The 17,031-nt window shown below is 41.2% G+C and overlaps 1 protein-coding gene across 2 annotated transcripts in view; it reads right to left on the bottom strand.

Moving 5' to 3' along the window:
• Positions 1-2,153: 2,153 nt before the first annotated feature.
• Positions 2,154-17,031, bottom strand: part of LRBA (LPS responsive beige-like anchor protein) — a 503,130-nt gene continuing 488,252 nt past the window's right edge. For both annotated transcript variants that reach the window (XM_066573657.1, XM_066573658.1), the window contains 4 exons: positions 14,047-14,148; positions 12,954-13,150; positions 4,315-4,466; positions 2,154-3,898 (listed from right to left, as the gene is read on the bottom strand). In XM_066573657.1, coding sequence (XP_066429754.1) covers positions 3,808-3,898; positions 4,315-4,466; positions 12,954-13,150; positions 14,047-14,148 — 542 coding nt within the window. In that variant the 3' untranslated portion in view covers positions 2,154-3,807. The remainder of the gene's footprint in view (positions 3,899-4,314; positions 4,467-12,953; positions 13,151-14,046; positions 14,149-17,031) is intronic.

The following is a 17,031-nucleotide window of genomic DNA, read 5'->3' as shown; positions in this document are numbered from 1 at the left end:
CAGCCTACCTATAGGATACCAAAAATAAGGACGTCAAAGTATGACACATTTCCTAGGCATTTTATGCAATGCAAGAAGGAACATTGGCAAAGCATTAAATGTTCTCACTAGCAGTGGACTAGGGGCTTCCATCCCCCGGGCACCGATTTTTTTCAGCACACCATCAACAACCATCATCATCTTCCAGAGTCCCACATTCCAATCACCATTGCCTTGCAATGTCCCACAAGCCAACCTTCATCCTCCTCCATGGTGCAGTACTATAGTCCTGCAGAGCCAGCCTGGCCCCCGTGCTGTCTCACATCTCCACTGCACTCATGCTGAAAAATAGTCCACACTCCAGAGACCACAGGTCCTGCAGGCTGGCTGCATGCAAGGCCAGACAGGTCTGGCTCTCCATCATTGTGTCGCTGCATGGTGTCAAGATGTGGGTCCTCTTCGGCTCTTCTCACTCAGTGCCCTATGTGCTGCTGCCTATGTGCCAACACAGGGACCTGTGTGTCTGGTGGTGCCACAGCTGCTGCCACAGCTTGATAGGACAGAAGTCAGGACCCCTCCAGCTCCTCACTTTCATTAGCTATCACCACTTAAAAAAATCTGACTTGGTCATAAAGCAAGAGATACAAAGGAAGGCTCACTCACAATTGTGGGGCCCTGCAAGACTTAGAGACACAGGCAGTGAACGCCACTAGGTCAATGCTGTTTTTTTTTGGGGGGGGGGTCTGTGTGTGTGTGTGTGTGTGTGTGTGTGTATATATGGGGAGGTTCAGTTAGAAAGTCCCTACTTCAGTTTTTTCTTACTGCATTTTCATATAAGTTTTTACTTTTTTTTTTTTTTTTTCAATAAAGGCCTTTTTAGGACTTCATATTTTGCCTAAAATAGTACTTCTTGTTCTATATAATGGATAGATATTCTATAAAATGCCTCGCGAAAGTACATAACATAAAACACACATTTGGTACTTTGCCTAAAAACCTCACGTATTCTGTAGATTGCCTCGTCATTCTATACAATGGCAGCTTTTCACACATTGCCTGTAACATGTAGAAAGACACTCTAATATGAAAAGGAAGGCAACATTCTGTTTTCAATTTATTCATATACTTCTAGGAGGAACAACAGAGAAAAGGTAAAATGCAGAGTTGTAACCAAAGGTGCTCCAAAAATATTTCATGAGGAATATAAGTATTTTTGAAAAGACAAGTCAGAGAGCCGACAGATCCCCTTTATTCGTGTTTGAGTGAAAATGAGATAAAGGATATAAGAACGTATAACATTTTAAGTGCAATTAGGATGCAATCCTATTGTACCGATGTTTGACCCCTCCTATGTGTGTAGATCAATTTCTACATATAATGCTGATAGTATTGCTCGGCGTTTTCCATGAACATGACCGACTAGGTAGGACCCAAGACCATAGTAATTGATTGAACAGCAGCAGGTTCCACCATATTTCCCCCTACAGAAGTGTACAAAAAAAATTGCATCACATGCTCCATTCAGTGTTGGAAACCGGTAACTAAGCAGCATAAAACTTCTGTGAATTGTTGTACTTTTAAAAAAGTAGATTTAAATTAAATATTAAAACATGTTTTGTTTTTTTTATATTTACAGTATCAAACACCAAATGGATCATGTGATGACATTTTTTGGCACACCTACATATTGAGAACTTTACCAACTTGTTCCAAATAAGTGAACTTTTCAGCATTTGGCTTCTTGATGCAGTGAAATTGATTGGCAACAGACACCGCAAACAAATTCGGAGTGGTCTGGCACAGAGGAAACCTAAGGAAGGAGAGTCTTAGAAACCACAAAGAGGTTAGTAGTGTGAGACATGGAAGGATGAATGTATATATACTAAATTAGTCTTTTAGGCTATACAGTATGTTCGCTGGAAGAACGGTCCCATACAGCTTTAGTGCTTTTTGTGTAGTCCCTGATGGAATTACATTAATTTAGCTTTCTCAACGCCACTGTAATATCATTCTGAGTGCCCAGGTTTGATATGCTACATGACGTATAGATCCATTTTGGAAACACCACTTAAAAAAAAAAAAAAAAAAAAAAGATCTGCCAATTTTTTCCCCCTTACCCTTGTCTGTATCATACATGCGTTCGCAGCACAATGAAATAATGTAACATGAACTACTTTCAATTACAAATTCCATTTTATTTTTATCCATTCAAACGTACTGGATCCCACACTTCAGCTACTGAAAAGATTGTCACTGAATGAGTAGAAAAGGGTGAGCTGTACCAGCAAACCAGTAGACAAATTCTTGATTAAGAAAGATGAGGAATGTAGGTTCAGCTCACAAACAGATCACAAAGTACAAACAAGTCTTTATGCAATACAGACTTACGAAACAATACAGTTCTTTTTTGCACAAATAGGTTCACAGAATTCTGCACAGCACTCTTGTAGAAAAAGGTAAAGACTATGCAACAACAAAATAAGTTTAAGTTGTTTAGTTTACATTATTACTTTAGAACTTCGGGGGAAATCACCCGACACGTATTACAAACTGCTTTTATCAACATGGTTTGGTGCTACAACTAATAGTAACCAAGATCGAGTGGTAGAGAGTTACTGGACTACTAAGAAGGAAGAATCTGTATCCACTTAAATGGTAAGAGAACAGAAACATGATCTCTATTACACTTGAAAAAGTCTGCATAATTTTAGATGCCATCTATGATCTGCTGGATATTAATATATTCACATAGAAATGTCGAGAAACACACGAGTGATGGAACATCAGCCCTGCTGAAAAATGATAATAGTACAAATGTCTTATATCTGGTCACCATCAAGAATTTGAGTTTTTTTTTTTTCTTTTTGAGCCAATGGTATGAGAAGAGAAAAAGCATGGTGCTTGCTTCCCCCTTACAGAAACATCACCAATTTGTGCCTGGTATTACGGGTCTGCACCTGTCAAGTGAATGCGGCCGAGCTGAAATACCAGATGGAGGCCATTGAAAAAAAAACGGGCTGGTTCCGGAAGGAAGCAGCCATGTTTCCCTAATCTCATACAACCCCTTTATATTATAAGAGCTAAGCCTTGATCCTACTACTGGCAATATCTAGTTCCTCCTATTCATTGCGCTATTCTCCACCTATTTTACTTCCTCTTAAAGCAGAAACTATTTAAGGAAAACCATCTGGGTAATCTATTACTGAACACGGTGCTCAGGCATCAAGATGGGACCCATTTCTTCCTAATTTTATGCAATCCGTTAACCACAATTACAAATATTCCCTTGACCCTAAATTTTTCAGTGCTGCGATATTACAATCATTTTAAGGAAAAACAGGGGGGAAAAAAAAAGAAAAAGAAAGGTGCTGCAAAATGGAAGATGTATGAAAAGGTCCAGATTAAAATGTCTGGAGAAAAAGTATTCCTCAACCACTCCGATAAAATCAAGATAGAGAAAACCTAGTCATTGTGAAAGACCTGTCATAAATTATCATGGCCACCAAGTTAAGCTAACGATCCGGCTACACAGATGAAAATAAACGTCTCCTTAGGACTAAAAAATATATATTTCTTTATATATATATATTTTACTACATAACCCAGCAGCCTTTATACTTCTGCATGTTTCTCATCTCACAAAAATGTAAAGCAAGGTCTACAAAAATAGCAATTAATTCTAAAAATAGTTGCTGATTTGAGTTTTGATAAATTACATTCAGATGTAATATAGCCATTTCTAAGGACCTATGCAGTGGCAGGTGGCTTTCACAGCCCGATGGAAGAGAGCATTTCAGTGCATCAGTAATATGGACAGCTTGCATGGTATCAATATCTTGTCTGATATTCGTGGTGCCAGCGGTTGAAGTCGTTGTAGAAAAGCACAATGCTCCCTGATGCCATTCCAGTCATTATGCACCTGAAAGTAGTAAGTGGAAGAGCAGATGGTCAATTATATAGGATTATATATATAAATCTACATTTGTATTAAAAATTATTACATTTCACCATGAGTATTATGTTACTACATTATCTGTTAGCTCTAATTTATTTCCCTCATATAATCAAAGTGGATGACTAAGTCGATGGGTAATGAAATACAATTTCGCTAGGACTTACAATATAAAGTTGGGCCGTGCCTACAAGAGCTGTTACGAGTTATATAGGCTAGAGGTTTAACATACAATAAAATAGCTTGTTACACGGTCTACAATTATTTCTGATGGAGATGTACTGTCATTTTTTATGAAAGTTCACTTCGTAAAAAAAAAAGAAAAAAGTTCCAAGTTGTCATTCTAAGCAGTAGACAGACGTCAAATACAAACCAAATCTCACCTTTGGTCATAGGACACGGCCATGGATCGGATGCCAGCATCACAGCCCGGATAGGCAAAGAGATGTTTAAAGTCACATACTTGCCAAATCATGACAACTCCACTGTCTCCTCCCGTCAGCAGGTACTGTCCATCTCGACTCAACAGCATTGCCTGTAAAGTTCAAGACATAACAAGCTAGAAGCACATGGGAATCATAATACATAGAAAATGTCCTTTTTTAATGCAACTTTTTTATTTCGCATGATCATGGGGGATAAAACTCTGGGATGTTCTATCTATGGCAGATTATCCCTGGGGATTCGTCAAAGGTTATGCAGGAGAAAGGTATAAAGAAAACTGGAAAAGGGAGACCAAAAGGTGGATATTGAGAAAGAAGAGTCATGCTCTAAGGGGAAACAAAATTAATATTTATTAACTTATTACACAGTATTTTTGTTTTTGGAAAAATTTGAAAATCCAGCAATTGTGTTAGTTTTAGGTCAGCCTTAGGTGGTTCTTGATGATTTTTTGGAATACATCATCATCTCTGGCTCTTTAAGTATGGCCGCACACAGTGCCATCATAGACCTTTATATAGAATGTAGAACGGATACCACTTTATGTCTTTTTTTATAGCATTCATTCTTAACAATGGCTGTCTGTGCTGAATATAGAGACGTATAAGCGAGCATGTATCCCTATACAGATGCTCTGCTATAGATTATTACATAAGCTAAATCAATACTCATTTTGATCCCTTGTTTGCTCTGCCGAAATCTCCTGAGGCTATTTTTGAATTGCAATTATTACCATGACAAATAATTATTTGCTACATTTAGAAAATTCATCTGAAGAAAATCCATTAACCTTCCAGTCACGGTTCAGTGACTTTTTATATTCTAAGCGTTTTATGAGAGAAATTCTATAGTAAGAGGCAAATTAAAGCCATTAATCTTTAACCCTTCTATAACCTGAGAAAATGATTCCTCCAGTGTCTTTATTAAATCACCGCCATCTATTCAGATTATCTCATTTCTGGATGCGTCTTAGAAGTTCACAATCTTCCTACTGGGAGAGGGGAATGTTCGGGACTAGAATTTATTCCCGACTTTGTATTGAATGTTACATTTAAAAAAATATGAAGTGTTGGGCTGAATGATCTACGGATCCGTCGATAATTGCCCATTTGTGTGAACGAATGACACACTATTAATTTATTCCTTAGATACCAACAGAGAACAACGATTGACTACAAGGTGATTAAAAAATGTGATAGCAATAAATTATTAAGACCTTCACCAAGTAGGTTCATATCAAGACAGAAATTATGGGCTCATTCCTGAGCATTTGGGACAATGTGTCACCTGCAGTATGGAAAGAATCCAATGTATGGTCCACACTAGGGATGTAACTATAGGGGATGCAGTTGCACCCGGGCCCAGGAGCCTTAGGGGGCCCATATGGCCTCTCTTCTCTATATTGGGAGCCCAGTACTATGAATAAAGCATTATAGTTGGGGGCCCTGTTACAGGTTTTGCAATGCGGCCCACAAGCTTCAAGTTATGCCTCTGGTCCACACCTTTATGTGACTATTACATACTACAGTGCTTTGCTTATTTTCCATTATAACTTAGTACAAATTAACCACATTTACACCTTGGACGAACCAAAATTACAAAATTAAAATGCATTAACCTTGCAATGTAACCTGCATATAAAGGAAATCTAAATCAAAAATGTTTAATACCAACTTCATTCTTCAGTGGGGAAATACAACTATATTATGCTGAATATGGATTTACTTCACATATTTGCTATTCCATGACATATAGATACTATAAGACTAACCCTTTCAAGTTAGGAAAGCATACTATATGTAAAGCTGATGAGTCAGAAAATCTGAAGGTGGACTGTCCAGCATCAAGTGACAAGGGGGAGTGAAGGAGGAAAAGATAAGGCTCAAGTGAAGAAAGTATATATGATCACAGACCTTGTAGAGGGAGTTAAATCTAACAGCAAAAAAAGATAAGAAATATGGCAAGGATTTCATAGAGAAATAGCCTTACAGAGAAAAAGGGAATACAGGGAAATACTTGGAAAGTGTATGTAAATGTTGAAGAGCTAAAGCTTTGTAGACTTCTAGAAATGTGAAACAACATTTAAGGAAAACTTGTTTAAAAAACTTTAAGAAGTAACTTTGTGGCAAGTCTGCAACAGTAGAGAATTGTACACTGGCCTGTTTCGACCATGATTCAATGCTGTGATGAAGGGCAAAAAAAGAAGGCTACATTATATGGGAAACTAAACCTACAGAGTCTCTGGTACAAACACTTCATGAAAACAGCAGTACACAAAACCCAGCCATCCTGAAGGGTAAAGGAGTTCCGCTTACTTCCAGGACCTGCACCGAAGCCTAAGAATTAAGGGGCCGTGATGATAAAGTAATGTAGCTCTCCAGTATTTTTTTTTTCTCATTCATTATAGAACTAGTCCCCTGGCATATACAAGTCAGCTAGTATTACCTTTTTTAGTTATTCCTTCCTATCTGAAAACTCTTCAGTTGGGTCATATAATCACAGAATGACCCCCTGGGATTTACTTTTCTTTCTGTTCTCTCAGGTCACTACCTGGATGATGAAATTGCCATGGACTGTTCCACAAGGGCTCCTCACAGGGAAGGCGGACAAAAACTATCATCACATTACTGCTGAGGATTACTCCTCTTGGATAACACAGTTATAATAAAAGAGATGATAGTTCACTGTCCATGGCTGTATACATATGGTTTTTAGCTTATTTAGGTGAACATAGAGGGTGCTAATGATAATGACATTGTCCTCCCAGGAGACAAAGATGCAACTGGCTCTAGTCTTATAAGTCTCCTTACTCACTCTCCTTCTAGGAGCGTTCCTGACCCACGTCACAGGCCTCTCGCTAGCCAAACCAGAAACCTACTGTGCACTGATGAAAACAGCAGTCTGTGTATGGATTCTGGCTTGGCTTTCAATTCCCAGTCATAGTTACAAGGCTTGTATAAAGAGTAGAGATGAGTGAATATCAAAATGCTCGGGTGCTCGTTATTTGAGTCGAGCTTTCTGTAATAGTCGAGAGCTGTATTCGAGTAACAAACCCCATTGAAGTCAATGGGGGACTCGAGCATTTTTGTATTGGATCCGCCAGGTTGCTCTGCGCATCTCTCTCTCTCAGCCAGCCAGCCAGCCAGATACTGCTGTGGACGTGCGCACGCTGGCACGTCTCAGCAGGAAGTGGTAATGCGGGGAGGGGTTAATACAGGGAGGGGTCGAACATGGCGTGGTACTCGCTCAAGTAACGAGCATCATCGAGTAGGCTAAAACTCGAACGAGCATCAAGCTCAGACGAGCATGTTCGCTCAACTCTAATAAAGAGTCTAACATTGACTTGCAGGAATGCTGCCTTCCAACAGGTGGAGTTGCAGAGGTATTGTTCCATCTCCCTTATTTGCATATTACCCAGAGGAGCATGAGTGGCCTTATAAGTTTCCTCACTCACTTTCTAGGTGCTCTCCTTAAGGAGAAAAGATAGCGTTCCTGGCTATAGTATGTCATGTGACGAGCTGATGCATCATAGGAATGCTAGCATAGCATACAGGAAAAGAAATCCAGGAGAAATCTAAAAATCAAGATAGTATCTGATAAGTATCAGACAGCTATGGTTTTTATAGAAACCATAAGGTATTGGTATAGCCCAAAAAATTACCTTTTTAGCATATTATTACGTTAGAAATGTTCTGTGTCTGAATCTTTTCACAAACATAATCCGCTTGTTCCTCTACTACAGGCGTTTCCCAAAACTTTTTCCTCTGCATAAACAACCAGTGTTCTGAAATTTCTTGCATCAAGGACGCTCATGTGATGTTGACATCACAAAAACATTTATCCTAACTGTAGTCTACTGCACATATTGCATATCTACCTGCTTAACAGTTTGGGATCTATATTATATTGAAATTGTATTTTTCCTTTATAGTAGTCCTATATACAGGAGACATCCAGAGTGTGACAATTAGGTAAAGGGTGCAGAAATGGAAAAATACATTTCCGTAGGGCTGTTTCTTTAAATGGGTTCTGTCATTAGAAAAAAATAAAAAACAATACTAACCTATTCCTCCCTAGTCAGTCTTCTTACCACAACTTCTCCTTGCCGATGATCTTCTGGCTTCTCCAATCTCCCAGATCACCTCACCGCAAGCCGGCCAGATCCTTCTCTTCTCTTCTTCCTGCAGGTCAGTGTACGCTACTTCACTAGTAACGTAGTGCTCATTGCCTAGCAGGAAATGTTGAATCTTATGCCGGGCAATTGTTGCAACTGCTCATGCGCGATGTCTCGCCACAAGTGTTCATATACTATTGAGTCAGTCGCGGCAATAGCCCAGCATAGAATTCAGCATTGCCTGCTAGGCAGTGAACACTACGTCACATAACAGGAAGAAGGGGATCTGGCCGGCTGGAGGTGACATGACCCGGAGGGCTTGAAGAACTAGGAGAAGATTGGTGAGGAGAAGGTGGTGTGAGAAGACTGATGGGGGAGGAATCGGCAAGTATAGAACTAAGAATTTCAGTATTCTTTAACAGAAAATAGCCAGAGCAGTACTTAAGAGGTCACCAAGAAATTGCTAAACATCTAAAAATTAAAAACTCTTTAAAAGCAACCCTCTGGCCTGGACAAACAAAGATTGCTGCACAATTTCTCTGACCACCTGATGCACACTTCTCATTAGTAGTCTAAGCCAATTCCTGCTACTCTGACTGGCCAGCACTGCTCACATGGGCAGCACTGGTTAATCAAAGCAATTGTAGTGTCTTAGACGAAGGATACATACTAATGCCCAGTGTGCATCAGGTAGTCAGAGAAGCTGCTGTAACCCCATCTTTCGTTGTCCAGGCCCAGAGAGTCACTTTAACGAATGTGTATATACAGTAGCACAGCCATCTGTACTTTAGTCATCCACACAAAGGATTTTTGTCCAGGACTAGTACAGAGTGTCTGCTGTTTTTCCAGAAACAGTGCCCCATTTGTCCATGGTCAGTGATTTGTATTGCATCTGATCCCCATAAAACCTAAAGGAGCTGAACCGCAATACCAGACACAGCCCACGGACAGATGTAGCACGGTTTCTGGTAAACAAACAGCAGACGTTTTCTTCTAATCCTAGACAAACCCCTTTAATGCAGTCTAAGAAATCTCAAACCCAAACATTGCCCATGATTGATACTTGGAGGTTTGATTGAATGGTTTACAAACATGTAGAGTAAAATATAAAGCAATTAGCTTTACACGGAAACTGAATGTATGTATATTGTTTCTTCCTCTAATTCGTGCTACAATAACCAGAACATCTCAAACACTCACACACGGTCAACTGCACTGACAGTTAGATATTTCCAAGAGCCGGCAATGGAAGAAAACAGAACAAATAGCGTCACTTATGTTGCCGAACAACATTGTTGCCATAAGCCTCTATTATTTACTTAAAGCACAAAGAAATCCCTCCTATGCAGTAGATTATGCCATGTAGGCAGCTACTGTGCCCTTTCCAATCTCCAGACAAAGAAAATAATTGGATCCCTTGGGTTGCAAGAGCTAGTGTCTTTGCCTCAGGTAACAGCTCGGTTTAAGGAGTGGATTTCCTTTCCATCCAAGTTATTCATTTTGACGTCTAAACATTGCATGGTAGATGTGCTTTGACATGCTGTTGGCCGGGGCTCTGGTGAGCAATGCAGCATTTAAAACAAAAACAGGTGTATAAGGTTGATTAGACCGTGAGTATCCCCAGGCAGTCTGGAGGTCTCTTGGTAGTTTTCATGAGCAGGCTACAAGAAAGTAAATTAGAATTCTGTCCTGCGTCTGATGATTGTAAATTGTTACTTTTGTCGACATCCTGTGGGCTTGGGCTTACCATGACACATGAAACACAACCTGTTTAACTCCCCTCATTCAGTCAATGGCAGTCGGACTTGACCTTAGGTTTCCTTGGCTTCACCTCTGGCACCCTCCCCCCTTCCTATTACTTGAGAAGCAAGCAGTGAAAACATCAGTCTGCCACATCCATGGGTAGGTATTACACATTGGAAAGCGGTGGGGGGGTGGGGGGGTCTGGACTTTAATCACACAGTTGCCACTTGCCTGCCAGCATGATAAAGTGCAGAAGCAGATGAGGAAAAGGGGCTGTGGATTGTTTAACTCTAAAACCCAACAGGGACTGCTTTTAAAAAAAAAAAAAGGAAGAGGGGAAAAACATGTGGCTGTAGTACACATGTGTTTGCCTGGACCGTGGAACTTCCCCAGCCTCAGGCAACAAACTCTAGCTCCCAGCGCACATTGAAACACAGCAGAAACTGTTTTAGCTGGCAAGGGATTTCAAGATATTTTACAGATTTATTAGCCTGGCTGACAACATAATCACAACTGAAAGTGACAGATTATGAACATTATTACTGCAAACAAAACAATACTGGACCCTACAAAGTTAAACGTGGGGATGCAAACTACCCCGGGACAGTGAGTAAGGGCCTGCAAAGCATTTGTTTGTGATCATTCTATCTAGAGCAGATCATACGTATTGACAGATCTGCTATTATGTCTCATATTAATATCCTTACAGGCAAAAGACCTGAAGACAGTGCTGTCTTAGGTGCAACATAGCGGTGTAAGTCCAGAAGGGTTTCAGGATATATTCCAGTTTCAAGAAAAGCCAATATTGATTGTTTTTCTATAAATTCTCTTCCTTGCAACCCTAATGTAGCAGCCTTTATGATGATAGGATTGCAAAGGCTACAATATCTGCAGTCAGGAGAAACACAGGATTTGAACCTTGTTTTAATTCTCTATATTATTCTCTAATTAGACTAGATATTAGTCAATTAAACTGTAGGGATCACTAGATATTCTGTAGGGATCACAGCTTCCACCACTTTAGCAGAATAAGTTTTTTTAAGTGGTGGAAAAAACATACATTGGCATCAATGTGTACAATGCAACCAAAAGGTAGAAACAAGCTTGAAGTAATATTCGGTCCAAGTCTAGGTATGAAGGTGCAAGTACCGAGTCATGACTGACTCTTAGGGTGATGTCACATTGTGACGTTTTCTTGGCCGACTGGGTATGGGTTACTTGGCAAGCTGGGTACTCATTTTACTGACCTTGGAAGGCTGAGACAACCTTGAGCCAGCTACCTGAAACAAGCAGGGCTTGAACCTACAACGTTCAGGTCGTGAGCGAGAGCTTAGGACTGCATTTCTGCACACTCTGCACCACACAAGAAATCCATTCTTTTAAGGACGTGTTTAGCCAAACTCTGTGTTGCTTTCTAATACATTTCTTCAAAGGGCAAATAGAGCAACAGCTTGTACACCATTAACTGTGACAAACCTTCATAAAAGGGCCCATCCATTGCAACAAGCATCATGAATAGTATCATAATATTTTCCAGCACTGAATGCTCTTATTTCTGTTTAAACAAAATATACCCTTTTTTTCATTTACATTTTCTCAGTGTCATCATCCCAACTTTCCCACATTATCCCACATTAATGATGGTGTCCAGGCTTGAAGGGTTGACATGTTTACATGTTTAAATACAAGTGTATTTACCTAAGCTGTAAGGATACCTGTGTTTTTTTTACTAGGTTGTAAGGGTAGAACACACTATCTCTCTTCTCAAACTGAACATTTCACATGATGTACTACCTTACAATGCTCACTCGCCATCCCTGTTAAAATTTGCAGGAACAGAATTCGGGTACATTTACACGGGATGACTATCAGGTGCTTAATAGAGATGAGCGAACACGTTCGGCCCCGCCCCTTTTTCGCCCGAACACCGAACTTTGCGAACACCTCGGTGTTCGGGCGAAAAAGTTCGGGGGCCGCCGTGGCAGCGCGGGGGGGTGCGGCGGGGAGCGGGGGGGAGAGGGAGAGAGAGAGGGCTCCCCCCTGTTCCCCGCTACTGCCGCCCGCGCCGCCGCGCATCTCCCCGCCCCCCGGCGGCACCCGGACACTTACGCGCGAACACTCCAGTGTTCGCTAAAGCCGGTGTCCGGGTGCGGATGTGTCCGTTACGGACACGTTCGCTCATCTCTAGTGCTTAAGCGTCATCCCAACCAATATATAAGGGGTCAGTGAATGGAGATTGAGTGCTCACAGACCTCTTCCAACCACCTTCCTCCATTCAGAGTAAACAGGCAGTTGTTCATAGGTGAGAGACTGCCTGTTTACACAGGCTGATAGTCACATGGTTTTTAGGTGAGCCAAAAACCGAAAATTGCACCGCATTGCCACAAACTGTGTAAAATATTGTAGCGCAATTTTTGGTGTTAACTAAGCCAACTAATATGTGGCCTAAACTTAGACTACAAAATCTTAAAATGTGCCAGATTTGTCATTCAGCAGAGCGCGAATAATAAAGCTGATGCATTTTAAGATTGTCCAGTCTAAATTTGCACTGTCTAAACCTTTAGAGGGTATTCATAAATAAGCCCCCTTATTTCTGATTCTGACCTGCACCGCCTCCAGACTTGCTAAAATGTGGTGACTAGGTCTTACGGAAACCGCCTAGCGGCCTTCTGTTGCACTTGTTTGAGGTTATTGCACTGTTGCGTATAGGACAACAAATCTTACCCGTATATTGTCATCGATCTCCTTAGTGGCCTGAAGCTTCCCATTCACACTGAATACACAGAAAAGGCCCTTCTCATAGTATATAACACAGTGTCCTTCTCTTGAGATCTCGATAATTTTGGGCCTGAGGCAGTTTTCTGGAGCATCCAGTGTCCTCAAAAGGTCTCCATTCATAGAATGTATCAAACAAGGACCTTCTAAAATAAACAAAATAAGAAAACATCATACCCCTCATGGATTTTGATTAAATACATACAATAATGCGGTATTAGTGTATCTTGACGCCACTGGAAGTACTGGGGGAGCCAAGATACATGCAGTTTGACAGGGGGTTGCTGCCCGTTCCTTATTGGCTGTCTCCTTGACAGTGGTCTCATAGGTCCTGTAGGCGGCAGCTGCAGACGTGGAGGAAGGCGGGAGGCATCGGATGGAGCCAGCGTTGCTGTGGAACACAGCGGTGACCACTGCGGAGACGGCGGTATGCACTTGTGAGCGGTTCTGTGGGACGCAGCAGTGAGCGCTGCTGAGAGAGCCGATGGTTAGGACTTCTGAGAGCAGTAGTGGGACGCAGCGCTGAGAGGTGCACAGTGAGTTGGCGTCAGAACTTCACAGTGGTGCAATGCCAGGGAGCAGTGAGCGCTGCACAGAGAGCCGCCATTGCAAACTAGTAAGCGGAGCATTTGGACGGAGCAGGGAGGTGGGGATGGAAGACACCCTGTTTAATGAGTGGACCTGTTTGCCTGCAGCAGAGGGGCAAGGGTGCATATGCTGGAGTGGTGAGCGGTAATGAGTGGCGGGGGGGCCGCAGCTTCAGGAGGTAGGGCAGTGCGCCGGGCAAGGGGAATGCCAGGGTACCTGCGTTCACATCGGTGGAGCAGAGCGCCGGCTGCTTCAGGACTAAATTCACGGTAGCAGGACGATCATCTATTGAGCCAATCGGGAGCTAGGGGTGTGACAGGGGGTGTTCCTTATGGAAATCCTGTCAAACCCCTAGCTTCCGGTGGCGTCAAGATACACCAATACCCAATAATGCTATGGAGGAAACCAATGGATATCACACACCTAACTGCAGGTGGTAAAGGCTTCTCCTTACCTTTGGAACCACTTATTACCAAGCCAAGTTCTGCACAGACATCAGCACAGGTAACCTCACAATCATGGCCAGTCAGAATTGCACGAGGAGTAGCAAATTCACCTACAGAGACAGCAAACATAAGAAGTGGCTATTACTGAGGAGCATACACTTGTTTAATTATACAGTTGTAAAAGGCTAAGCAGGAGATGGAAATACAGAAATGGCTAGGCAGACTGCACTTCATCCATGAATAGCCTGGTCTTAGCAGTTATCTCCCCAACTCCCCCATAAACATGTGTCCTCGGATCAGCTGGGCAGAAATGTTTATTTCAATTGGGAAGGGTCGGACAAGCGGCTGCCAGACTCCTCCAACATAACATATCTGCCTAGGGAGCAAACGACTTGGCATGTTGAAAACCAACACACGTTATACTTGTTACCCTGACGTGTGTGGACAGATGGGCTACCCCCACATACGTCAGACTGTCTGTCTCTTATGTAGTTAAAGCTTTCAGTCATACTCATTTCTCATTGCTTTCTGCTATGCAATCTCTAAAACTGAAACACAGAAGTTTGACAAAAGCTTCATATTTGAGAACCCATAAATTAGTTTGCAAATCTCTAGTTCAGCTCCATGAACATATGCAAAATTATATAACTGTGCTTTAATTACTTTTTTTTTTCTATGTGAACATGCAAAATATCTGTTATCTATAAAATTTCCTACCTACCTCCCGAAAACATGAAAAACATTAGACAATGTTAGGAGTGTGTGCAAGACTGGGTAACAAAACTATGGCAACGGATAAAGGGCCAACTGTCCCAATATTTTTACTTCTGTATTTAAAGGCCAAAACGATCTGTCCTCATAACATATTGTCTTGCATAATTTTCTTCTAGACGGGTTGTTGCAACCTTATATCTCAAGTCACAGTATGCATGACCGCATTATCTTGGCACAGCAGGGTAGTGTTACAGGGGAAGGGTAGTAGGGCATTATTTTGGCATAGTACGGCAAACGTGTTTCACTGCAAAAATTGAAAATCAGTGAGTCTAGAATGTGCAAGCTAGCATTTGATATTGTACAACTCTTCCCATTAACACCCAGAATCCAACAAAGAAATACTTTGTATTAGAGAGGAATTCCTGAGTTGGTCATCTATACTGTGATCAATTTGGATGAGTTGTGCACACATGTATAGATAGCTGATGAACTTAACCTTTCTTATTTTCAATGATACCATGTTTCCCCGATAATAGGACCTACCCCAATAATAAGCCCTATCTCGGTTTTCAGGGGAGGCTTGAAATATAAGACCTCCCACAAAATAAGCCCTAAACTGCTTTAAAAAAAAATCAATACTCACCTGGTCCGCGGTGTCCCGATGCCTCGCGATGGTCTCCGGCGGCACTACGGCAAACTGCAGTGTCCTCTGCTCTGGTGATGGGGCTTTAAATATCCCGCCTCCAGCAAAGCGAGCGATGTGATTGGATCGAGCGCCGGTCAATCACAGCCGACGTTCAAGGAACCAATCACAGCGATTCAGTGACGTCACTCAGGAAGAAGTTGAGATGTCAGAGCGGAGGACACTACAGTTTGCCACAGCGCCGCCAGAGTCCATCACGAGGCATCGGGACGCCACGGACCAGGTGAGGAACCCCCCGAAAATAAGACACTGTACCTCTTTTGGGTCAAAAATTTATATAAGACAGTGTCTTATTTTCGGGAAAACACGGTATTCATACTGTGCCAGCTACCTTATTTTCATTGGCATCACCACATTTACCATGGCTTGTTTTTAGCTCCCTATGACACAAAATATAATCTGCATTAATTATTAAATAAATTATCTAAGAAAGGAGAGAGTGAATAATTTCAACTCTTGTTATACTACAGGGAGTTTTAACTTCTGCGATAACTTTCTGGGACAAGATATGTTAAGCCATTAAAAGGCTATTGTTCTCTTGACAAAAGCCATTGTAAAAGCAATTGAAAGTGTAAATAAACTTCAGCACTGAAAGTTATCACAATGAGTTAAGTCTCAAGTTAAACTCCGCTACATCTGTATGCAAACTTGGCTAAAAAATAGTTAATCTTTAGAGAGAAAACCTAATAGATATATTTGTACTAATGCTCATTTTCATTTCCCACATTATGTAATGGCTGTAAATGCTGTTTATTGTTGTTTTGTGCAGCTAGAACTAACTTGCTCCTAAGAATTTGAAGGGAGGGAAACAATATAATGAAAGAGAGAGGTAACACAGTCGCCACAGACAGACAGCTTAGAACTCCAATAATGCTTTGCACATGGGGTTTTTCTTTTCATGTAGCAAAACCTGCAAAGTGGGGAGGGGTGGGCGCACTTTTTTAAAATTATACCATTGGCATGTGAGTAGTTTGAGCAAGATCAAGAGGTTCTTTATCTTGACCTTAGTACGAATGTGTGACAGTGTAATTGAAAAAGACATCTCTTTGGCACACAGAAAAAAATACAGACTTATCAGCATTTCAAAAAAAAAAAAAAGGGTTAGGTGTTTGTCATTCATAGACAGAAGTTTTGAAATAGGGAGACAGAAGTATACAACGTAACAAATTGAAAGCGAATAAGGCATAGCAAATAATAGCCAACATCATAAATCATACACAATTTACGAAAACATGTTAATAAAGAGGACCTCTGTGGCTCACAGATCTATCAATTAAAATCATCATATAGAGAAGCAAAGACATAAAAAGCCTCAATCTGTAAAGTTCCATTGTCACTGGAAGGTGCAGTTTAGGACTACTCTTTATTCGCACCATAAATGTGCTCTCGTTATAGTTTGTGGCAGTGTTCAAACCGGACTTGGAAAAACATCAAAACTGTACGGCATGGAATGAGCCTTTTTATTGCTACAATGCATCACAAATAAAAAAAATGAAGCAGCTTGGCAAATAGTTTTGATTAAAAACCTCTGTCAGACCCTTCTGGTAGCAGGTTCTCTCCCACTGAAGCAAAGCAT

Source organism: Eleutherodactylus coqui, chromosome 7, assembly GCF_035609145.1.
Source record: "Eleutherodactylus coqui strain aEleCoq1 chromosome 7, aEleCoq1.hap1, whole genome shotgun sequence".
Classification (NCBI taxonomy): Eukaryota; Metazoa; Chordata; class Amphibia; order Anura; family Eleutherodactylidae; genus Eleutherodactylus; species Eleutherodactylus coqui.
Note: the sequence above shows the minus strand (reverse complement) of the source record. Positions and strands in the feature narration are given on the sequence as shown.